The 25074-nt window shown below is 46.3% G+C and overlaps 3 protein-coding genes across 3 annotated transcripts in view; all 3 read right to left on the reverse strand.

Annotated features, from left to right (window-relative positions):
* Nucleotides 1–6730: 6730 nt before the first annotated feature.
* The window catches only part of LOC140188818 (uncharacterized), a 408483-nt gene continuing 390139 nt past the window's right edge, over nucleotides 6731–25074 (reverse strand). Inside the window, exon 3 of the mRNA XM_072245467.1 lies at nucleotides 6731–7131. Within this exon, the coding sequence (XP_072101568.1) occupies nucleotides 6731–7131 (401 nt within the window). The remainder of the gene's footprint in view (nucleotides 7132–25074) is intronic.
* Nucleotides 8044–8418, reverse strand: LOC140189033 (histone H2B 1/2-like). Its single transcript, XM_072245714.1, has one exon. It carries the CDS (start codon nucleotides 8416–8418, stop codon nucleotides 8044–8046), a length of 375 nt encoding a protein of 124 aa, XP_072101815.1.
* LOC140189095 (histone H4) lies at nucleotides 10426–11052 on the reverse strand. Its single transcript, XM_072245795.1, has one exon. The coding sequence runs from the start codon at nucleotides 10847–10849 to the stop codon at nucleotides 10538–10540; it is 312 nt and encodes a 103-aa protein (XP_072101896.1). The 5' UTR covers nucleotides 10850–11052; the 3' UTR covers nucleotides 10426–10537.

The following is a 25074-nucleotide window of genomic DNA, read 5'->3' on the forward strand; positions in this document are numbered from 1 at the left end:
ACAGGGCAGCGAGCAACACTGTTGTTATTTTTGACCTCTATTAGGCAGGAGTACACTTTAATGTAGTCTGCAGTGATGTAAGTTTTATATTTTCTTTTATTGAAACACTTTGCCATGGCGGTGCAGGACACGAAACTGAACTGATGGAGAGACAGAGGTCGACTGTAAAGCCCACCCACAGAGAAATTGGATGTCCAGTCCCTATATACTTCCATCCCCCATCAGGAAGGTCTCAAAGCTCTCCGCTTCTTTTTGGATTCCAGACCTAACCAGTTCCCCTCTACCACCACTCTGCTCCGTCTAGCGGAATTAGTCCTTACTCTTAATAATTTCTCCTTTGGTTCCTCCCACTTCCTCCAAACTAAAGGTGTAGCCATGGGCACCCGTATGGGTCCTAGCTATGCCTGCCTTTTTGTTGGCTTTGTGGAACAATCTATGTTCCAAACCTATTCTGGTATCTGTCCCCCACTTTTCCTTCGCCACATTTATGACTGCATTGGCGCTGCTTCCCGCACGCATACTGAGCTTGTTGACTTCCTCAACTTTGTCTCTATCTCTGGAGACAGCTTATCTACTGATGTCTACTATAAGCCAACTGACTCTCACAGCTATCTGGACTATTCCTCTTCTCACCCTGTCCCTTGCAAAAACGCCATCCCCTTCTCGCAATTCCTCCGTCTCCGCCGCATCTGCTCTCAGGATGAGGCTTTTCATTCTAGGACAAGGGAGATGTCTTCCTTTTTTAAAGAAAGGGGCTTCCCTTCCTCCACCATCAACTCGGCTCTCAAACGCCTCTCCCCCATTTCACGCACATCTGCTCTCACTCCATCCTCCCGCCCCCCCCCCACTAGGAATAGGGTTCTCCTTGTCCTCACCTACCACCCCACCAACCCGAGTCCAACATATAATTCTCCTTAACTTCCGCCACCTCCGACTGGATTCCACCACTAAGCACATCTTTCCCTCCTCCCCTCCACCAGGGATCGCTTCCTACGTGACTCCCTTGCCCATTCATCTCCCCATCCCTCCCCTCTGAACTCCCTCCTGGCACTTATCCTTGTAAGTAGAACAAGTGCTACACATGCCCTTACACTTCCTCCCTTACCACCATTCAGGGCCCCAGACAGTCCTTCCAGGTGAGGCGACACTTCACCTGTGAGTCAGCTGGGGTGATGTACTGCGTCCGGTGCTCCCGATGTGGCCTTTTATATATTGGCGAGACCCGACGCAGACTGGGAGATTGTTTCGCTGAACACCTACGCTCTGTCTGCCAGAGAAAGCAGGATCTCCCAGTGGCCACACATTTTAATTCCACGTCTCATTCCCATTCTGACATGTCTATACACGGCCCCCTCTACTGTCAAGATGAAGCCACACTCAGGTTGGAGGAACAACACCTTGTATTCTGTCTGGGTAGCCTCCAACCTGATGGCATGAACATCGACTTCTCTAACTTCCTCTAATGTCCCACCTTCCACGTGTACCCCATCCGTTATTTTTTTATATATACACATTCTTTTTCTCCCTCCGTCCCCCTCACTATCCCCCTTGCCCATCCTCTGGTTTCCGCCCTCCCCCTTTTCTTTCTCCCTGGGCCTCCTGTCCCATGATCCTCTCATATCCCTTCTGCCAATCAACTGTCCAGCTCTTGGCTCCATCCCTCCCCCTCCCGTCTTCTCCTATCATTTCAGATCTCCCCCTCCCCCTTTCAAATCTCTTACTAGCTCTTCTTTCACTTTGTCCTGACAAAGGATCTCGGCCCGAAACATCGACTGTATCTCTTCCTAGAGATGCTGCCTGGCCTGCTGTGTTCACCAGCAACTTTTATGTGTGTTGCTTGAAATTCCAGCATCTGCAGATTTCCTTGTGTTAATGCCACAGAGAAAACTGATAGATCTATTTAGCACAAGGAGAGACCAATCAGAATGCTCGCTCCCACTGTCCCTCTCATTTCCAGGATATTGTATATAATTTGCGGGCATCAGGGAGCCACTATTAATATGCGGGAGACTCCCAGAATTTCCGGCAGAGGTAGGATGCCTGCAACTGATTGCTGAGAATTTTAGCTTCATCGGTAAAGCACCGTGAGTCTAGGAGATGGTGCGAGAGTCAATGGCAGAAAATAAAGAGATAGTAGATTAACAAAGAGATGTCAGGCACCCGTTTGATAATATTTGGTTTCGCACACCACTGCATACTGGGTGCTGTTCTGATGGGCACACTGTAAAAACATGATTGCTCTGTAATCTGTGACCTGGTGCTCTCGTCCCCATCCCCCTGCCAATTCCCGGGAGCAGAATGAACCTGCCGGACAGTGTAGAGCAGGTTTACCAATTGTTGTCTGGGATGGAGCTCTTCCGTTGTGAGCCCATAAAATATAGGAGCAGAATTAGTCACTTTGGCCCATTGAATCTGCTCTGCCATTTCATCCATTTCCCTGTCAGTCCCAATCTCCTGATTAGTCCCTGTAATCCATCATGCCCTGAATAATCAAGAAACTAGCAGCCCCTGCCTCAAATATACTCAATGACAGCCTCGACATTAGCCTCTGGCAACAAATTCCACTCTCTGGCTAAGGAAATTCCTCCTCATCTCTGTTTAAAGTCCCTCTATTCTGAGGCCATGGCCTCTGATCCTGGACTCCCCCTCCATTGGAAACGTCATCTCCATATCCACTCGACCACGGCCTTTCTACACTTGAGAGGTTTCAATGAGATTCCTTCTCATTCATCTGAATTCTGGTGAGTACAGGCCCAGAACATTCAAATGGTCTTCATATGATAACCCTTTCAATCCCAGAGTCATTCTTGTGAACGTCCTCTGAACCTTCACACCCTTCCTTAGATAAGGGCCTAGAATTGCTCACAATACTCCAAGTGAGTCCTTACCAGAGCCTCAAAGCCTCAACATTACATCCTTGGCTCTTCTATTCTAGTCCTCTCGACACTGTATCCCATCTGCCATTAAATATCCATTCTCCTAATCCATCTAAGCCCTTCTGTAGCGCCTCTGCTTGCTCAGCACTATCTGCCTCTCCATGTATTTTTGTACTGTCCGCAAAGCCATCAATTCCATCATTCTAATTACTGACATACAGCATAAAAAGAAGCGATCCAAAAACTGATCGCTGTAGAACTCTGCAGGCAACCAGAAAAGGCTCATTTTATTCCCACTCTGACTCCTGCAAATCAGCTATTATCTTTCCTGTAATATCATGGGTTCTTAACTTGTTAAGCAGCCTCATGTGCAGCACCTTGTGATATACAAAGGACCAGACAGGGCACTGAGTGTATTACAGATTGGAGTTTCAGTGAGGTGGTCTCTCCTGAGGTACAGGCAGCAGGTAGCTGAGTGACTGTGAGGAGAGGTAACGGGAACAGGCCCTCAGTACAGCAAGCTCCTGTGGCCATTCCCCTCGGCAACACTGAACCTCTTTTTGCTACTGCTGGGGGATGTCCTGTCACTGAGACTGGCTCTGAAGCTTACCGGGTGAGGGCTGTCAGCCAGGGTGATCGTTCTGAGTAAATCGATAGATGAGTTGGTGGGGGTCAGTGAGAGATTCTGGATCCACAAAATGATGGTGTGTTGCCTCCCTGGTGCCAGGGTCAGGGACGTCTCAGAGCAGATACAGAACGGGGGCGGGGGCAGTGTTCATTCAGCCAGAGGTGGTGGTTGATGTCAGTTTCTAATGGACAGGCAGAAAAGGGAAGGGGTGCCACACAGTGAATATAGAGAGTTAGGGAAGAAGTTAAAGAGCGGGACCTGAAGGGTTATAACCTCCAGGTAAATCCCAGTGCCGTGTGGTAGTGGTGTTAGGGACAGAAAGTTAGAGCAGATGAATTTGTGGCTGAGGAGCTGGAGCAGGGGCAGGTTTCAGGATTCTGGATCATTGGAACCTCTTCTGATGACCTGTACAAGAGGGATGGTTTGCACCTTCACTGGAGGGCGGTCAGTATCATGAGGTTCATTGCTGCTCCCTGGGAGGGCTGAAACGAGATTGACAGGGGGATGTGAACCGGAACACCAGTCACTGAATGGAGAGATTGAAGCTGAGTTTGATGTCATGCACAGTAATGTTGTAAGGATGGATTTTGAGGCAAATCCACATCTGACATGGAGTTTTTTTTTAAAGACCAGCTGCACAGTGTTTCAGGGCCAGTTTGTTCCAGTGAGAGGGAGGGTCAAGGTCAGCAAGGTACAGGAACCTTGGATGATGAGAGAGGAAATTAATTTAGTCAAGGAGGAGGAAAAAGCATTTGTAAGGTTTAGGAAGCTGAAATCAAACAGGGTGAGGTGTCCAACAAGGTCCCACATGGTAGGCTCAACAAGGAGTTTAGGATGGGTCCACAGTGATGTGGCCTATTGTCTTTCCCATGGAAGGGAGTGGTTAGTGGTGCATGGGTCCTGTTCTGGGTGGAGGTCTGTGATGAGTTGTGATCCAGAGATGTTTGTACTGGGACCTCGGTTACTCGTGATATAAATGATGTGGATAAAAATGTGGTAATCTGGGTTTACAGATGGCACACAGATTTGTGAACACTGTGCATTGCACAGAAGAGTTCCAAACGATACAGCAGGATATTGAACAGTTGCTGATATGGTAGGAACATTAACAGTATTGACAAAGAGAAGGATGATGGAGTCCAAGCATACAGTCTCACTGAAACTGCGAGCACAGGTTGACGGGGAGGTGAAGCCGTGTGTGACATGTTTGTCTTCCTCAGGCAAGGCATTGAGTTCAAGCACCAGGACATGATGTTACAGGTTTCTAAAAGCTGGTGAGGCCACATTGAGAGTACAGTGCTCAGTTCTGGTCACCTCATTATTGGAAGCGTGTGGAGGTTGTGGAGCAGATGCAGAGGTGGTTTACCAGGATGTCTGGTCTGGAGGTGGTGTTCGGTGAGGAGAGGCTGCACATGTTGGAGCTTTTTCCTCTAGTGGCGTCAGCTCAGGAGAGAGTTGACAGAAATTTATAGATGTTTGCAGGTCATTGTTGGTGTAGATAGCTAGCAATACTTTTCACAGGCGTGAATTGCCTTCTACTAGTTGACATGTATTTAAGGTCAGAGGAAGGAAGTGAAGAAAACAGAGTAGTGGAGGTTTTGAATGCACTGCCAGGGGTGGTGGCAGAGGCAGAGAACACAGGAATATTTAAGGAAATCTCAGACAGGCACAGGAATAAGTAGAGAAGGGCCAAAGTTCCACCCCTGTACTGTCCTGTGTTCATGAACAGCAGATGGCCCCGGGCATGGATTCATGCACGAGGCTGGGGTATTATATCGCAAACGATAAATGGTTGTGCGAGGGGCAACAAATGCTACAAATACCTGTCGCATTTCACAGTACAAATGCTACAGGTATGATGGAGTGGAGGGAAGAGAGGAGGAAGAGATGTGCTTGATCAGAGAGAACATCTCAGTGGTACTTGGAGATTGTCCCAATAATATTGAAGTAAGGAAGGGATAGCAAACACCAGAGGGCATATGGACAAAGTCAAGGAAGGGAAGTTTAGGGCAGACATTAGGGGAGGGGTAGTTCTTTTTTTAAAAGAGGGTTGTGGGTGCCTGGAATGATTTGCCAGGGACGGTGGTGGAGGCTAAAACATTAGGGGTAATTTAAGAGACTCTTGGACAGGCACATGGATGAAAGAAATACAGAGGGTTACGGAGTAGTGTGTGTTTAGTACTTTTGTTTAAAGGAATCTATGGGTCGGCACAACATCGAGGGCTGAAAGGCCTGTACTGTGCTGTGGTGTTCTAGGATGTTTTGATGGGATTGTATTATTGGCCATCAAATATCAGGAGTCAACAAGGTTGTAATAGAGGGACATTTCAACTTCTCTCACGCTGACTGGGACAGCCGTAATGCCAAGGGTTTGGTGGATCAGAATTTATTCAATGTGCCCAGGAGATTCTTCTCAATCAGTATTTCGAAGTTCCTACCAGAGACAGGGCAACACTGAACCTCTTTGTGGGAAATCAGACTCGACAAGTGACGGGTCCTTCGGTGCTGGAGACCTCGATCCACCCACCCACCCACGCCCCCCCCCCCCCCCCCCCCGCTCCCTGGCACAAACCAAAGTCTGTTCTCAGAGCGACCCACCGCCTGACAGAGGGAGCCTCTCGGGAAATCTGACCAAACTCTCTCGCAAAATATTCATTTATATTTCAGAGACCTGGGTGGACGAGATTTCCAGTAAATACTGTCAGTTCCACACGGTAAATGCACTTTTGTAGATAAATGTAAATATTATTGTTCTGTGAGGCGGTGGAAATTCTCATGAGGCAACGAACAGGCGATTTTCCCGCCTGCTGCACACCGGAACGGTCCCGGGTCAACCTGCAATGTCAAACCCAGACAACGCGGATTTAGGTCATGAAGAGCGGAGTCGTACAATGATCGAATATTAAATTCTCTGTCCGGGGGCTGACTCTGGAAATTAATTTCACGACCCTAGGCCGAGTGAACCCGCTGACTCTCCGCAAGGGGAAAGCTGCATTGCGCCGGCAGAGAGGGGAAATGAGTCAGGACCGAAGCGGACCGATTTCTGTGCAGATAGATATCGGTTTACTTCGCGGAAGAAACGTGACGGACATTGAACTGTCGTGACTGTGACAGATACAGAGTCCAGTTACTCTGAACGGAAATCACCCGCTGCTCAGCCCTTCCACAGACACTGTGAGTGGCTCTGAAAAGAGCCTTTGGGTAAATAGGTTCAGCTTACGTCGCTTCACTTACTGGCACCGCCGGTTTTCTTGGGCAACAGCACGGCCTGGATATTGGGTAACACACCGCCCTGAGCGATAGTCACCCCTCCCAGCAGCTTGTTCAGCTCCTCGTCGTTGCGGACGGCCAGCTGCAGGTGTCGGGGGATGATGCGGGTTTTCTTATTGTCCCGGGCCGCGTTGCCGGCCAATTCGAGGATTTCGGCTGTCAGATACTCGAGCACAGCAGCCAGGTAGACCGGGGCTCCAGCACCCACCCGCTCAGCATAGTTGCCCTTTCTTAGGAGTCTGTGAACCCGGCCGACCGGGAACTGCAGTCCAGCCCGAGACGAGCGAGATTTGGCCTTGGACCGAACTTTGCCAGCGGTGCCTTTTCCACGTCCAGACATTTTCACAGTCACCACAACTGCTCCAAAGAGAATGAAACAATGTTCGCCACGCCCCATCTCGCCCTTTTTATACGTTCTTTGAGAATGCAAACTGATATTTGTGATTGGTGTAAATTTTCTTATTCTCATTGGTGAAGAGAAATGTCCCAATCGAAGAGCTGCCTTAATAACCAATCAGCAGTCCGTAAAGATAGAAGCGCCGAAAGTAACCGTCTCCTTCCCAAAGTACACTGAAATTTCGAAAAAGCCCGCCAAAAAAATAAATCTCTTCTTCAGATTTAATCAGAAATTAAATAATTGCTGATCTGTTTGACGATTGAGTGTTCGTACTTCCCCGTTACTGAAACCGGGCACATTTAATGCAAGTGTAGTTGATATTGAAATGTCTGGGAACTCAATCCTCTAATTTCTTTCAACCCGTAACGGAACCGAGTAAAACTGAATCTCAGCTTCTGCCCGGTGCCGGTCATTGCGTAAACGTTATCAGGTTATGGACAAACGGCTCTTCTCAAACTGTGACCAGCGGCTCGTCTGCAATTTAAAAATGTTCTATGAAACAATCATGAACTCGTTCAGGCCTCGCATTGAAATAATATTCAGAGAAGTTACCCAACTGTAACTAACAAACTCCAGAACCCACAGCTAAAACAGCAAAGGCAGCAATCCTCCGCTCGTCATGGATACCGGTGGGGACGGACTGATGAGGATTTGAAGGTAACAAGTCCGTGTACGTGCAGTGGGAGGAATGTAAAACACCGGGATTATACGGAGATGAACCGGATACTCCAACCCTACCTTAGCTCTTGTAAAAGACACCAGACATAAAATGTGTGCAATTTAATGTCTAAATTTTAGTACAACCCTCTTAGTGAAATTGTGAGTGGCTCTTAAAAGAGACGTTTTGTTTTCGATCATCGCACTGGAGAGCTTTACTTGGAGCTGGTGTACTTGGTCACCGCCTTTGTCCCTTCGGACACGGCGTGCTTGGCCAGCTCCCCGGGCAGCAGCAGGCGCACGGCGGTCTGGATCTCCCGTGAGGTGATAGTTGACCGCTTGTTGTAGTGGGCCAGGCGGGAAGCCTCGCCCCCGATTCTCTCGAAGATATCGTTGACGAACGAGTTCATGATGCTCATGGCCTTGGAGGAGATGCCAGTATCGGGGTGAACCTGCTTCATCACTTTGTAGATGTAGATGGAGTAACTCTCCTTCCTCAGCCTCTTGCGCTTCTTCCCTGCCTTGCCTGCTGGTTTGGACAAAACTTTCTTGGTGCCCTTCTTCGGAGCGGATTTCGCTGGCTCAGGCATTTCTTCCGTCGGTTTCAGACCCTGAAGAAGCAGAACTGACTCGGAGCACGAATTAAATAGGCAGCGCCCGGAACAGTATGCTAATGAGGTTGGGTGATCTCATATTTCCCCACACTCTGTTCCATCTGTCACATTCTCAACCATTCACTCTCCTGTCTACATCCCTCAAACCTTCTCACTACTGACACTGTCCCTCCCGCTCTGCCACAGCAGCAGACATAGTCACTGAGTTATGCAGCACAGAAACAGGCCCTTCAGCCCAACACATCCATGCTGACCAAGTGGCCAAACAAAACCATTGTCAGGTGCCTGCATTTGGCCCATGTCCCTGTGAAACTTCCTTCTCCACAGTCCAAGAGATATTGCAACTGTGCCCAACTATACCACCACTTGGGGTAGTTTGCTCCATGTAAACAGCACATTCTGCGTATAAAACCTGATCCTCAGGGTCCCATTTAAATCTTTCCTCTTTCACTTTATACCTGTAATCTCTCGCTTCCAACTCCATATCCCTGGAGATAACAGATTCACTATTGACCGTATCAATGACTGCCATTATTTTTTCACCTCTCTAATGTCACATACAATCTGGTGAGAAAGGTCCTGGCCTATCCAGCCTCCTGTTAAATCCCTTTTGCACCCTCTCCAGTTTCATGTCACCCTCTGATCCCAGGGCAACTATAACTGTACTCCGTGCTCCGAGAGTAGTTTCCCCGAGGCTGGTAGAGCTGTAATGTGACGTCACAGTCCAGTGCCCGATACTCTGACCGATGAATGCGAGTGTAGCGAACAGCTTCTTCACCGTCCTGCCGACCTGTGTTTACACTCTGAAGGAATTCGATATCTACACCCCGATATCTCTGTTTTACAGCACTCCCAGGGACAGACCATTCCCCACGGCAGTTCTGCCCTGGTTCGTCAATGACAATGGAACTACTCACATTTATCTGTCATTCCTCAAATCACTGACCTCATTGATCACCATCCTGTTGTAATGTTAGTTACATTGTTTCACACTCCACGATATCACCAACTTTACTGACATCGGCAGATTTGCTGAGCCGGACGTTGACATTGTCAGCCGAGTCTTTAGCAACAGCAGACTTGACTCGAATCCCGGTGCCAGACTATTGATCACAGGTCTCCAGTCTAAATAATGACTTTTTCTCCGACCACCAGGCCGATATTGTACCCAGTGCCCTGGATCACGTGGTCTCTCCTTCCAGACACGGTCTCACCAGTCTGAAGCTCCCGGGCTTTTCCTTGCAGCGACACACACACAATGCTGGAGGAACTCAGCAGGCCAGGCAGCGAGTAAACAGCCGGCGTTTCAGGCCGAGACCCTCCATCAGCATCTGCACAGTTTCTTGTGTTTAGTTTTCCTTCGATTCTAAATTACTGCATAACATAACCCATCCTCCAGTCCTCTGCCACTACTCCTGCCCGAGAAACGCGCAGAGAGGCAGAGGCGGGGAGAGGAGGAGACAGAGTCAGAGTGACGGACAGAGCCGAGACCGGCCTCTCCTCCTCCAGCTCTGTCTTCACTTTAATACACCCGGCAATTTCCAACGGTTTTTCCGAAACACAGAGCTCCAGAGAGAGAGAGAGAAACACACCACGTCATAGTGAAGGATCTCCAGGAATTTACTGGCGGTCGGACTTCATCGGATCAGAATACAGTGTGATTGGCGCAGGATTAATTTCAAATTGCCCGCCAATTCAGGGCACCCAGCAACGGTGCTTGACTACTTTTAAAATTATTTACCATTAATTGTACAATGTCAGTTTCTTTTAATGAATTTAATATCTAATTAGAGTTAAGATTTGAATTCATAATTCTGGAATCGTTTCTCTAAACGCCTGAACTGATTTCTGTTCGAGACGGATAAGAGGATGAAGATCGATCTTAATGCGTTCAGAGGTTCTGAAGTAATCACGGACTGGAAAGGCAGATTCGCAGGAATATTTCAAGCGGAACCGATTAATCTGTTTCAAATGTAACACAGCTGAATATATCGATAAAAATAATTAAAATGTTGTGGATACGGCTCCGTCTGTGAGGCGGTGGGTGGCTCTTAGAAGAGCCTTTGTTTTGTGCTCGGGAGGAGGTGGGAGTTTTTCAGCCGCCGAAGCCATAGAGAGTGCGGCCCTGGCGTTTCAGAGCGTACACCACATCCATGGCAGTGACGGTCTTGCGCTTGGCGTGTTCAGTGTAGGTGACCGCATCCCGGATCACATTCTCCAGGAAAACCTTCAGCACCCCACGGGTCTCCTCGTAGATCAGACCCGAGATCCGCTTGACGCCGCCACGGCGAGCCAGACGGCGGATGGCCGGTTTGGTGATGCCCTGGATGTTATCACGGAGCACTTTACGGTGCCGCTTGGCTCCGCCTTTGCCCAGTCCTTTGCCTCCTTTCCCTCTGCCAGACATGATGCTGCTTCACTCAGGTCGCTGCTCACTGACAAACTGCCTGCTGCTGTCTCCTTTTATACACAGCGCCCCGACCTGCCCGAGAAACGCGCAGAGAGACAGAGGCGGGGAGGGGAGGAGACAGAGTCAGAGTGACGGACAGAGCCGAGAGCGGCCTCTCATCGTCCAGCTCCGCCTTCACTTTACCACAACCGCCAATTTCCAACGATTCATCCGACACAAAGCGCTCCAGCGAAAAACAAAACGCCCTCACACATCACATACATACTGGAGGATTTCTGGGAATTTGCCGATTCTCCTGCTTTAAATTATAGAAAGTGCTTTTCCATTCCGCAAATCCCCGAGGACCTCGGTCTGTCCCTCCCCGGCCCCATGACCAGTGCGAGCGCCCTCACACACAGCAGTTGGTGGGCGAGGGTGCAGTTACTTCCAGTGATGAGAGGGTTAATTCATTAGAACAATTGTTCCTCTGGATCGCCAGGGAAATGAAAGACCGGTCACATACAGGAACAGGATACATAACCAGATAAAAAACTGCGCTTCTCTAAGGGTCAGAGCCGTCTCCATTTCCTGAGGAGACTGAGGTCCTTTAACATCTGTCGGACGATGCTGAGGATGTTCTACGAGTCTGTGGTGGCCAGTGCTATCATGTTTGCTGTTGTGTGCTGGGGCAGCAGGCTGAGGGTAGCAGACACCAACAGAATCAACAAACTCATTCGTAAGGCCAGTGATGTTGTGGGGATGGAACTGGACTCTCTCACGGTGGTGTCTGAAAAGAGGATGCTGTCTAAGTTGCATGCCATCTCGGTCAATGTCTCCCATCCACTACATAATGTACTGGGTGGGCACAGGAGTACATTCAGCCAGAGACTCATTCCACCGAGATGCAGCACTGAGCATCATAGGAAGTCATTCCTGCTTGTGGCCATCAAACTTTACAACTCCTCCCTTGGAGGGTCAGACACCCTGAGCTGATAGGCTGGTCCTGGACTTATTTCATAATTTACTGGCATAATTTACATATTACTATTTAAATTATTAATGGTTCTAATACTATTATTTATGGTGCAACTGTAACGAAAACCAATTTCTCCCGGGATCAATAAAGTATGACAATGACTATGGCTTCTGGGATCTTCTAAAGCCCAGGTAAAGTGGTGGCTGAGGAGCGGTTGCGAGGTGGGTGGGTCTTCAGGTACAAGGATCATTGGGTCTCAAGGGAAACGAGAGATGGGTCCAAGGAGGAGGGGAGCCAATATGTTTCCGGGGAGTGGCCTTCATGCTACACGGAAGGGTTTAAACGAGCAGGGATGAGGTCCTGCACAGTGATTTTCGGGAACAAGGTTAACAAAAATCAGGACTTCCAGGATTGTATTACGATTCAAAGCATGTGGCTGTGGGGTGGGAAATCGATATTTCATGCAGTTTAATATGTTGCTGAGGAACTGATGTGGGAGGGAGGTCTTCATGGATCAATGGGTTCTCTTCCAGGCAGGTGGGAGACCAGGACAAACGAGACCATTTGCATCTGAACCGGACGGTAACCAACATTTTCGCCAGGAGGTTTGATGGTGTCACTTGGCAGAGTTTGAACTAGAGTAGCAAGTGGGAGAATGTATGTATGACAAGACAGTCTGAAAAGAACGAGAGCCAATGTCAGGCTAATAAACATGGTGGGACTGATCGGCTGAAATGAGTTTATTTCAACATTAGGAGTGTTATGTTGTCAGACGGACAGGGCTGGCAGCTCAACATTCCTGGGTTTGATTGTTTTACATGTGACTGGGGATGGGGGGGGGGCGGTTAAAAGATGCAGAGGTTACCCCACTGGGAATGTCACAGCAAACTGGAAGGCTCATTTACAGAGGCAATCTGCAGTTACACTGATGGGATTATTGTATTGGCCCCCAATAACCACCGGGAGGTGGAGGATCAGATATGTTGATGCTTATGGAGAGGTGCAGAACAACAGGGTTGTCATAGTGAGGGACTTCATCTTCCCTAGAATTGACTGGATCTTGCTTAATACTTAGATGCGCAAGATTTGTTCAGTGAATTAGAGGAGTGTTTGGAACATTATGTACAGGGCCCAACCAGAGTTGAGAACATACAGGAATTAGTTTTGAGAAACGAGCCAGGCCAGCTAACAGCCGAGAGTCAGTGAACATTTTGGGAACAGTGATCACTACTTTTTTTTTTTAAAACTTATGAGTAGAATAAAATTAGATCTTGTATGAATGTACTAATTTGCAGGAGGACAAGTCAGGACGGAGGAAGACAGGAGCCAAGGGGCATTGATCGGGAGCAGCCACTGTCAGACAAGTCCACATCTGACATGTGGGAGTTGTTTAAAGAGCAGCAACTCTGAGTTCAGGATCAGCATGTTCGGTGAGGAGTGAGGAGGGGGAAGGGAACTTCGGATGAGCACAGAGATCCTAAATTTAGACAGAAGGATATGTAAGGTTTGTGAAGCTAAAGTCAGACTGGGTACCTTTGGAATATAACGATAGCAGGGAAATGCTAAAGCAGATGATAGGAAAGGCCAAATCGGGGCCACAACCGGTCCTTGTGAAGTGGGACTAAAGATAATCCCAAGGCCTTGTGACTTGTATTAATAAAACGAGGATAACCAGAGAATGGAAAGGTCAACTCAAGATTAAAGGAGGAATGATGTGGTTGAAGTCAGACCAAGTGGCTGAGGTACTAAATGGGTACGTTGTGTTAGTATTTATGAGAAGGAATTGAATGGCAATGAAAACAGAGTGAGACATGCTAATGTGCAGAGACATGTTGAGATTAAGGAGGAGGTTGTGCTGGGATGTCTGAAAATCAATAAGATGGATAACACCCCAGGCCTGAAGGCATATATCCTACAATAGTAAAGGAAGCAGGCGAGCAGATTGCTGGGGATTTGACAAGGATCTATGTGTCCTCGATCACAACATGTGAGGTCCCACAGGACTGGAGTGTTGCAAATGTTGCAGTTTTGATTAAGAAGGGAAATAACAAGAATCCAGGAACCTATAGGCAAGGCAGCCTCATTTCAGTGGTAGAGAAGCTACTGGGGAGGATATTGAGGTACAGGATTTATGCACATTTGGAAAGGCATGGCCTGTTAAGGGACAATCAGCATGATTTTCTGTGGGCAGATCACACATGATAAAATTGATTGAGGTTTTTGAGGAGATAGTACAGACTAAGGTATAGGAGCAGAATCAGACCATTTGGCCCATCAAGTCTGCTCCGACATTTCATTGTGGCTGATCCATTTTTCCTCTCAGTCCCAGTCTCCTGCCTTTCCCCTGTATCCCTTCATACTCTGACCAATCAAGAATCTATCAACCTCCGCCTTAAATATACATAAAGTCCTGGCTTAACAGCTTCCTTTGGCAATGAATTCTACAGATTCACCACTCCCTGGCTAAAGAAATTCCCCATCTCCACATTCTACAAGGACGATCCTCTATTCTGAGGCTATGTCCTCTGATATTATACAGTCCCATCTTCTGCACATCCACTTTATCACTGCCTTTGACCATTTGATAGGTTTCAAATGGGCCACCCCTCATTGTTCAGAAATTCCAGAGAAAACAGGCCCAGAGCCATCAAACGCTCTTCATATGACAAGCTGTTTCATCCAGGAATCAAACTGGAGAACGTCCTTTGAAACCCACCCAATTTCAGCTCATCCTTCCTAAGGTAAAGGGCCCAAAACTGCTCACAATACACCAATGAGGCCTCCCCAGGTTTATAAAGTCTGATCATTATCATGATTGGTGCAGATATTGTGGGTCGAAGGGCAGGTTGCATCTGTCCCATATTGTGTACTGTCGAATATGTTTGATCTAAAAGCTATTGCAGGGACATGGTTACAGAGAATGGAACTGGGAATTCGACCTTCCACTGTATTCAATGTTCCACACAGAATCGGCAAAATGGAAAGGAGCAGGGTGGATTTGTTCATAACGTGCTGGTGAAGGAGTGGATACAGTGCCTATAAAAAATGTTCAATCTCCTTAGAAGTTTTTATGTTTTATTGTTTTGCAATGGATTTAATTTTGCTTTTTTGACACTGATCAACAGAAAAGACTCCACGGTGTCAAAGTGAAAACTGATCTCCACAAAGTGATCTAAATTAATTGTAAATATAAAACAAAAAATAATTCATTGCATTAGTATTCATCTCCTTCAAATCAGTAATTAGTTGATGCACCTTTAACAGTATTTACAGTTGAGTGTGTGGATAGGTGTCTATCAGCTTTGCACATCTGAACACTGCAATTTTCCCCATTCTTCTTTACAAAACTGCTGAAGCTCTGTCAGAATGCATGGGTTGGTGAGTGAACAGATCTTTTCAAGTCCAGCCACAAATTCTCAATTGGATTGAGGTCAGGACTCTCACAAAGCCACTCCAGGACATTAACTTTGTTGTTTTAAGGCATTCCTGTGCAGCTTTGGTTTTATGTTTGCGGTCATTGTCTTGCTGGAAAATTAATTTTCTCCTCTAAGTCGCAGTTCTCTTGAAGACTGAATTAGGTTTTCCTCCAGGATTTCCCTGTATTTTGCTGCATTCATTTTACCCTCTACCTTTATGTGCCTTTCAGGGCCTGCTGCAGTGAAGCATACCCACAGGATGATGCAGCCTCCACCACACTTCACGGTAGGGATGGTGTGTTTTTGATGTTGTGCGGTGTTTGGCTTACTCCAAACTTAGTGTTTGTGATGGTCAAAAAGTTCAATTTTGTTTTTGTCAGACCACAGAATCTTCTTCCAACTGACTTCAGAGTCCCCCACAATTCTGGCAAACTTCAGGCAAGATTTCATGAGAGCATTTTTCAACAGTGGCTTTTTCTCTGCCACTCTCCCGTAAAGCTGCGACTGGTGAAACACCCAGGCAACAGTTGATGTATGCGCAATCTCTCCCACCACTGAAGCTTGTACCTCCTCTAGAGTTATCATAGGTCTCCTGGTGGCCTCCCCCACTGGCTCCTTCTTGCATGGTCACTCAGTTTCTGAGGATAGCCTGCTCTTGGCAGATCTACAGCTGTGCCATACTCTTCACACTTCTGGATGAGTGACTCTACTATACTCCAACGGCATTCAGTGACTTGGAAATATTCCTGTATCCATCTCCTGGCTTGTGTTGTCAATTACCTGTTTGCAGAGCAGCTCGGAGTGTTGATTTGTCTTCACGGTGTAGTTTCTCCCAGGATACTGACTCACCAGCAATTCGACCTTCCACTTACAGGTGTACTATTACTACAATCAATTGAAACACCTTGACTGCACACGGTCATCTCCAATTAACTGATTATGTAACATCGAAAACTAATTGGTTGCACCACTGATGATTTGGTGTGTCATATTAATGGGGATGAATACTTAAATAGACAATTATTTTGTGTTTTAGATTTGTAATTAATTGAGAGCATTTTGTAGAGATTTGTTTTCACTCTGACACAAGAGTCTTTTTCTATTGTTTAGTTTCAAAACAGCCAAATTCAATCCACTGAGATTCAATGTTGTAAAACTATAAAACATGAAAACTTCCAAGGGGTGTGAATACTTTTCATAGGCACTTTACATGTAGGGACAGTGATGGTGAAAGGGGGAGGGAAAGAAGACATGGGGAGGAGTGGCCTCAAGATCCTGAGGTCTGGTCAAAGGCATTCAAGGAAATATTAAATCAAAGAACATACAAAGAGACAAGGGCTGGTGGTAGACAAGAGAATCAGGAATTTTCTAGGAAGCAGTGATGAGATAAAAGCTAAAAGTAACAAGGAACACGCAGAGATGTTAACTCAATAATTTGCATTAGTGTTCACAGTGGGGCACAGCAAACATCCCACAGATATCTAACGGTGACATTTCAACATTGTGCCATAATGTGTAACGATCGCCATCACAAGGGAGAAACTAATGGGACTAAAAGCAAACTTTACCAGGTCCCAACGACCTGCACTGGAGGCTTTCACAGGAAGTCTGGAGAGAAAGTAGAGACATTGAAGTTTGTCAAAACTCACTGTGTTACAGAAAGGTTCCAGTGGAGTTGAAAACCATTGTTGAAGAAGGGTGGAAGATGAAAAGCAGGCAACTGTGGTCTTGTTAACTTCACTTCAGCTACTGGAGTCTATAATCTATGAAGAAATAACAAGTCGTTTGGAAAAGTTTAATGTCATTGAACTAACTCAACAGGGTCTACAGTCAGATTGACACAGATTCCACAACGACCAAAGTTCCCAACTGAGCTTGTGTCTGTAACCCACTCAACACCACATTATGAACAAGGTTATCCTCCTCCTTGTCCCATTCCTCTGCATTTGGCCCAGATACTTCAAAATCTTTCCTTCCCATCTACCTGTCCAAGTACCTTTTTAATGTACCTGACTCAACCACTCCCCTTAGCAGCTCATTCCATTTACTGACCAGCCTCCATATCCCTCATGATTTTATACACCTCTGCAATATCAGCACTCATTCTCCAACATTCCAGGGAAAATTGTCCAAAACACCTTTCCACAAATCCTTTGAGATCCAGTAACATCCCCGCAAGTCTCCTCTGCACTCTTTCCAGCTTAATCATGTCTGTCATACAGCAGGGTCACTAAAACTAAACACTATTTGCGAAATGTAGCCAAACCAACGTGTTGTACGACTGCAACATCTCATCCCAGCTTTTGTGTTCCGTGACCTGACTGAAGGCCAGTGTTCCAAAAGCCTCTTCCACACCCTGTCCATCTGGAACCTGCTCTTGGACCCTGTAACCTGGGATGTTGAATGTTCAGTCATGTTTGACAAACATACCAGAGACTTGAGACTTTACAGGGGAAGTTGGAGAAGTGGTGTTTTTGGATTTTCAGGAGCCATTTGCCAAGGTGCCACATGGCAGGCTGGTGCACAAGACCAGAGCTCAGTACTGGGAAGGAAGTGTGTTAATACTGACTGAAGACAGTTATCATACTGAGACAGAATAATGGGTCTGTTTCGGACTGGGATGATACAAGTACTGCAGTAACACAGCGACCAGTTCTGGATCGTCTGAGGCTTGGATGGGGCATAATTTGTGTTCAGGAAGGTTTCCTGAAACAATATGTCGTCCACCAGGGAGGGGGACATTCTTGACTTCACCTTGGGAAATATGGGACTCAGCGGAGTGGTGGCAGGAACAACCAGTGTTCAAAGAGGAATTAGACAAGTCATTCAGGGGAAATGACCTGCAGAGCTGTGGGGACGGAGTGGGGAATGGGACTGGAAAAGTTGTGGCAGGAGTTGGTATTAACTTGATGAGTCAAATAGTCTCGACAATCACAGAATGATTCTCTGCCCAATAATAGTCTGAAAAAATCATTCTGGTCGCCAGTGAATCTTCCAAGCTCCAGGATGGACAAGATCAATTGTGTAATAAGGACACACTTCTGTCAAAACACTGACACTGTATACCAAGCACACTGAGCTGCCAGAGCACAGCACCGGCCAGTGAGGACACAGACCAGTACAACACCTGGCTCTCTACTACAAACTTCAAAGCTGAAAGTAAATGTATTATCAAAATACATTTCTGTCACCATATACAACCCTGAGGTTAGTTTTCTTGTGGGCATACTGCTGGTTTGTTAGAGCGGTTGGGGAGGGTTAAACTAATTTGGCAGGGGCGTGGGAACAGGCGTGAAAGGACTCAGGGTAGGACAGATGGTAAAGAAAGCAAAGATCGCATGCAGTCACACTGTCAGGAAGGGCAGGCAGATGACAGGACATAACTGCAGCCAGCAGGGTGAGTATCAGTGCATGAGGGATGCAGAATGAAGAAGGGTAGCAAATGCTGTACTCAAACTGTTATATCTCAGTTCACAGAGTTTCATAAATAAGATGCATAATCTTATTGCCCTATTACTGATGGTCATGTATAATGTTGTGACCATCACTGAATCACGGCTGAAGAATGTTTGTAGTTGGGAGCTAAGTGCCCAAGGTTACACGTATCAGAGGGATAGGAAGGTGGGCAATGGGGATGGCGTGGCTCTGCTGGTGAAGAATGGTAACAAATCAGTAGAAAGATGTGACAAAGGATTGGAAGATGTTGAATCCTTGTGAGCTGAGTTTAAAAACTGCAAGTGTAAAAAGGACGTTGATGGCAGTTGTATACAGGCCTCCGAACAGTTTCTGGGATGTGGACCACAGGTTACAACAGGAAATAGAAAAGGCAGGTCAAAAGGGCAATGTTGTGGGAGATTTCATCGCAGTCATGGGAGATTTTAACATGCAGGTCGATTGGGAAAATCAGGTTGGAAATAGATCTCAAGAGAGTGAGTTTGGTGAATGCTGAACAGATGGCTTTTTGGAGCAGTTTGTCATTGAGCCTGCGAGGGGATCAGCTATACTGGATTATGTGTTATTGAATAAACTGGAGGTGATTTGGGAGCTTAAGGTAAAAGAACCCTTAGGAGGCAGTGGTCTCAGTATCACTGAGTTCAACTTGAAATTGGACAGGGAGAATGTACAGTCTGACACAGCAGTGTTTCAGTGGAGTTAAGGTAGTTACAGTGGTTTGAGAGAGGAGTTGGCTAAAGTAAATTGGAAGGAAATGCTGGCAGGGATGGCAGCAGAGCAGCAATGGTGTGAGTTTCTGGGGAAAATGAGGAAGGTGTAGGATAAATGTATTCCAGAAACAAACAAATACTCAAATGCCAAATAGTACAACCGTGACTGACAAGGAAGTCAATGCTAATGTAAAACCAAAAGGGAGGACATACAACAAGCAAAAATTATTCAGAATACAGAGGATTGTGAAGCTTTAACAGCTGACAGAGAGCAACCTAAAGAGGGAAGAGATGAAACATGCAAGCAAGCTGGCAAACATGATCAAAATGGATAGTTTTAGCTTTTTCAAGTACGTAAAAATAAAAGAGAGATGAGACTGGGTAAAGGACTGCTAGAAAATGAGGCCAGAGGAATAATAATGCTGGGGGTTGGGGGGGATACAAGGAAATGGCAGATGAACTAAATGAGTATTTTGTATCAGTGGAAGATACTAGCAGTGTGCCAGGTGCTGAAGGGTGTGAGGGAAGAGAAGAGCAGTTATTATTACAAGGGAAAAGGTGCTCAAAAAGCTGAAAGACCTGAGGGTTCATGAGTCACCCGGACCAGATGAACTGTACCCCAGGGTTCTGAAAGAGGTAACGCTCCTGACTGACCGTGTGAAGGAAATGGAGCTGGAGATGGACAGACCCAGAGTTTCCAGGATGCTGAGACCAGAGATTCAGTGGGTTGGTCAAACCTGAGGTCAGGCTGCAAATAGTTTGGTCACGACCACGACTGGAAAGGGGAAGAGACAGACAGTGCAATGTCTCCCTGTGGCTGTGACCCTCAGAAACAAGTACACTCATTTAGATACCCCTGGGAGGATGACGAACCAGAGCACAGCAGCCCGTCAGGTCGGTGGTACTGACACCCCAGTCCGATGCTCCGCGGGAGGAAAGGTCAATCACAGCAGTGATGACAGCAGACTCACAGTACAGGGGATGTGCAGCAGATTCTGTGGCCGCAACAGAGATAACACGGTGGTGTGTCCCCTCCTGGGTACCAGAGTGAGGCACGTCTCAGATGTGCAGAATTTCCTAAAGATAAACTTGCTGGTTGAGTCGGTGGCAAGGAAGAGCCAAATGCCATGTTAGCATTCATTTAGACAGGAGTACAATACAAAAGCAAGGATGTAATGCTGAAGATTGATAAGGCATTGGTCCGCTCACACTTGGAGTATTGTCAACTGTTTTGGGCCCCTTATCTAAAAAAGTACGAGCTCGCATAGGAGAGGGTCCAGAGGAGGTTCACAAGAATGATCCTGGCAATAAAAGGGTTAATGCACAAGGATTCTTTGATGGCTCTGGGCCTGTACTCAACGGACTTTAGAAGAATTAGGGAATCTTGTTGAAACCGATCAAATATCGAAAGGCCTGGGATGGAGTGGGCAGTCTAGGACCACAGGACACAGCATCAGAATACTAGGACACCCTGTTAGAACAAAGATGAGGAGTAATTTCCTCAGTAAAGGTAGTGAATCTGTGAAGCCTATGTCAGGACGTTGTTCATTGACTAGAGCTCAGTGTTTAACACCATCATTCCCACAGTCCTGATTACTAAGCTACAGAACCTGGTCCCTCTGCAGTTGGATCCTTGACTTCCTAACCGGGAGACCACAATCTGTGCAGACTGGTGATAATCAGAATGTGTGGATTAATGGAGTCGGGCTAACCCCTATTGACATCAATGGATCCGGGGTTAAGAGGGTAAACAGCTTTAAGTTCCTCGGCATCAATATTACTGAGCTCACATGGTCTATACATACAGGCTGAGTGGTGAAAAAGACACAACAGCGTCACTTTCACCTCAGACAGTTGAGGAAGTTTGCTATGGGCCCCCAAATCCTAAGGACTTTCTACAGGGGCACAATTGAGAGCATCCTGACTGGCTGCATCACTGCCTGATATGGGAACTGTACCTCCCTTAATCGCAGGACTCTGCAGAGAGTGGTGTGGACAGGCCAGCACATCTGTAGTTGTGAACTTCCCATGATTCACGACATTTACAAAGACAGGTGTGAGAAAAGAGCCTGAAGGATCACTGGGGACCTGAGTCACCCCAACCACAATCTATTCCAGCTGCAACCATCCAGGAAATGGTACCGCAGCATAAAAGCCAGAACCAACAGGCTCCGGGACAGCTTCTTCCACCGGCCATTAGACTGATTAACTCACACTGATTTGAGGGCATTTCTATGTTACATTGACTGTTCTATTTATTATCAATGATTATAAATCACTATGATTGCACATTTAGACGGAGACATAACGTAAAGATTTTTACTGCTCATGTACGTGAAGGATGTAAGAAATAAAGTCAATTCAAGTTCAAATTAATATCTTCTCTTCGCTGATGATCAACACTGGCCCTGGTGCACCTCAGGGATGTGTGCTTAGCCGACTGCTCTACTCCCTCTATAACCATGACCGTGTGACTAAGTATAGCTCAAAAGCCAACTACAAATCTGCTGTTGGTAGAATTTCAGATGGAGAGGAGAGAGCATACAGGAGTAAGATTTACCAGCTAGTTGAGTGGTGTCACAGCAACAACCTTGTGTTTAATGTCAGTAAAACAAAAGAGCTGATTGAAGGAAGGGTACGATGAGGGAACACGAACCAAGGATCAGAAGTGGAGAGAATGAACAATTTCAAATTCCTGGGTGTCAACATCTCTGAGGAACTAACCTGGTCCCAACATATTGATGCAGCTACAGTATAAAAAAGGCAAGACAGTGGATATATTTTATCAGGACTTTGAAGATATTTGGTCTGTCACTTTAAAACACTCAAAAACTGCTATAGATGTATTCTATATACTGTATATTATTTAAACTATATTATTTGTTTTTGCACTGTTTTTAATCTACATGATATATATATCCCTATACACACATACTGATTTATTCATTCTTTCTATATTATCATGTACTGCATTAAACTGCTGCTGCTAAATTAACAAATTTCATGACACCTGCCGGTGGTAATGAACTTAATTCTGGTTCTGACTCTGAATTCATCCCCACAGACGGCTGTGGCCAATTCATTGGGGATATTGCATCATCACTGCCTGGTTCAGAAATTGCACTGTCTCGGATCGCAAGACCCTGCAGCGGATAGTGAGGACAGCTGAGATCATCATCGGGGTCTCTCCTCCCACCATTACAGACATTTACACCACACGCTGCACCCGTAAAGCCAACAGCATTGTGAAGGACCCCAGACACCCCTCATACAAACTCTTCTCCCTCCTGCCATCTGGCAAAAGGTACCGATGCATTCGGGCTCTCACGACCAGACTGGGTAACAGTTTCTTCCCCCAAGCCATCCGACTCCTTAATACCCAGAGTCTAGACTGACAGCTACATCATTATTATATTGTAATTTGTCCTGTACTGTGGCTATTGTTTTGTTTATTATTTATTGTACTGCCCTGCACTGTTTTGTGCACTTTGTGTAGGTCTGTAGTCCAGTGTAATTTCTGCGTTGCCTTTTCTTATCTCACTTAGTCTAGTGTAGTTTTGTGTTGTTTCATGTAGCACCATGGTCCTGGAGGAATGTTGTTTTGTTTTTACTGCGTACTGCACCAGCAGTTTATTGTCGAAATGACAATAAAAAGTGACTTGACTGTATTTAATGTGGAGGTTCTTGATTCTTGGTGGGGGTAGGAAGAGGATTTGAGAGGGTTAAGAGATCTGTCATGATCGTTGATCCCTGGCAGAATGGTGCAGCAAACTGCATGGGGCCAAATGGCCTAATTCTTCTCCTGTACTTCATGGTCTGATGGTCTCGCAGCAGTCGCAGGACATTTCAAATGGAAGGCTGAGCAGCCAGACATGGTGGTGGACGGTGCATGTTAGTAATAGCAATGTAGGGAGGAGGCGGGATGTGCCCTGTGCAGTAAATATAGAGAAAGAAGAGAGAAACTAAAATTACTAAGCTTCATATTACCGCCAGTGATACTTGTTAGTGCAGAGAGATATAGGAAGATACCACTGATGAATGTGTGGCTGAGAATCTGGTGCAGGGGACAGTTTCATGGATTAATGGAATCATCTGGAGATGGGTAGGCAGAAACTGTTCACTCCCCAGGGTCTTCTACGGAAGGAACAGTTTTCTCACTCCGAAAACTGAAGGGAGTAGTTTTGGCGTGAGAGATTGGAGGTTTAAAGGGGATCTGAAAGGTGAGTTGATGGAGGTGGATAAAATTATGTGAGGCATATAAAGGTTAGAGGGACAGAGACTGTTTTCCGACTAAAACTGAAGGGAATGGATTTAAGGTGAGAGGGAGGAGGTTTTAAGGTGATCTGAGGGTAAATATTTCGCATGGAGAATTGAATTGACCTTATTTCTTACATCCTTCACATGTATCAGGAGTAAAAATCTTTACATCATGTCTCCGTCTAACTATGCAATCACAGTAATTTATTATAAATGGAACAGTCAATGTAACAGAGAATAGCTGGTATCCCAAATGAGCCGCCAGAGGAAGTAGTGGAGGCAGAAACACACAAAGTCTCTGTTCATGAACACTTCTCAGGAACCTGTCATTCACTGTGTACATCCTGCCCTGGTTAAACTTCCCAGTGCTGGGTCCATTGTTGTTTTCCATCTGTATTAATGATCTGGATGAGAATGTATTAAACTGGATCAGCAAATTTACAGATGACACCAAGATTAAGGGTGCAGAGGACAGCGAGGAAGGATTGCTAATCTTGACATGGGACGTGGACCAGCTGGAAAAATGGCAGATGGAATTTAATACACACAAGTATGCGGTGTGTGCAACTAAGTTGAATGGGAGAAATGTGTGGTTTAAAGAGGATCTGAGGAAAACTGCCCTCGCTCCCCAGGAGGTTACAATCTGGAACACTCTGCCTGAGGGGGTGGTGCAGGCTGGTATTTAAGGACCATCTGGATGAGCATTTGAATCACCAAGGCAGGGTAGGAGACAGACCAAGTGCTGAGTTAGCAAAGACAGATTCTCGATGGCCACTATGGACATGCAGAAACCACTGACTGTGAAAATGCAGTGGGAACCTGAAACACAGAACTTCAGGATGGACTCAGCTAAAACATTCAGAACCCAGTACGATGGATTTTTGTTGTACAAAGGTATTAATGGTCAAGTACTGAACAAACCCCCTTAAAAGGCTACCAAAATGCTCCCATTTCCTGGGCACTAGTTACAATACTTTGAAATAGGAATTTGGTGAAGTACTCTGGGTGATATTAGGACAGATGGCTGACAGCTTGCTCACGGTGGGAGGGTGCAAATGTCTTCTCAGAGGATAAGGGGTTCAGTGGAACAAGCTCACAGCTGAGAATGAAGGTGACAAACCCCACTGCATTGGAGGACTGCTGTGGTCAGGGTTGTACAGGATAGAAACAGACCCTCCAGCCCATCACATTTATGCCTCCATCATGCACAGCTATAATAATCCCACTTTCCTGCATTAGATTCATATCCCTCTGGGCCTTGCTCACTGAAGCCCCTGTGCATGTGCCTCTAATATTGTTACACAGTTCCCTGTACGTGGCATCACAGGTAGACAGGGTTGTGTGTTCTACTTGCCTTGTCAGCCAAAGAACTGCCTCTCATTAGAGCAGGACAAAACTGTTTAAAGAGAGATTTAAAGGGGATCTGAGGGG

The sequence above is a fragment of the Mobula birostris genome, chromosome 28 (assembly GCF_030028105.1).
Source record: "Mobula birostris isolate sMobBir1 chromosome 28, sMobBir1.hap1, whole genome shotgun sequence".
NCBI classification, from domain to species: domain Eukaryota; kingdom Metazoa; phylum Chordata; class Chondrichthyes; order Myliobatiformes; family Myliobatidae; genus Mobula; species Mobula birostris.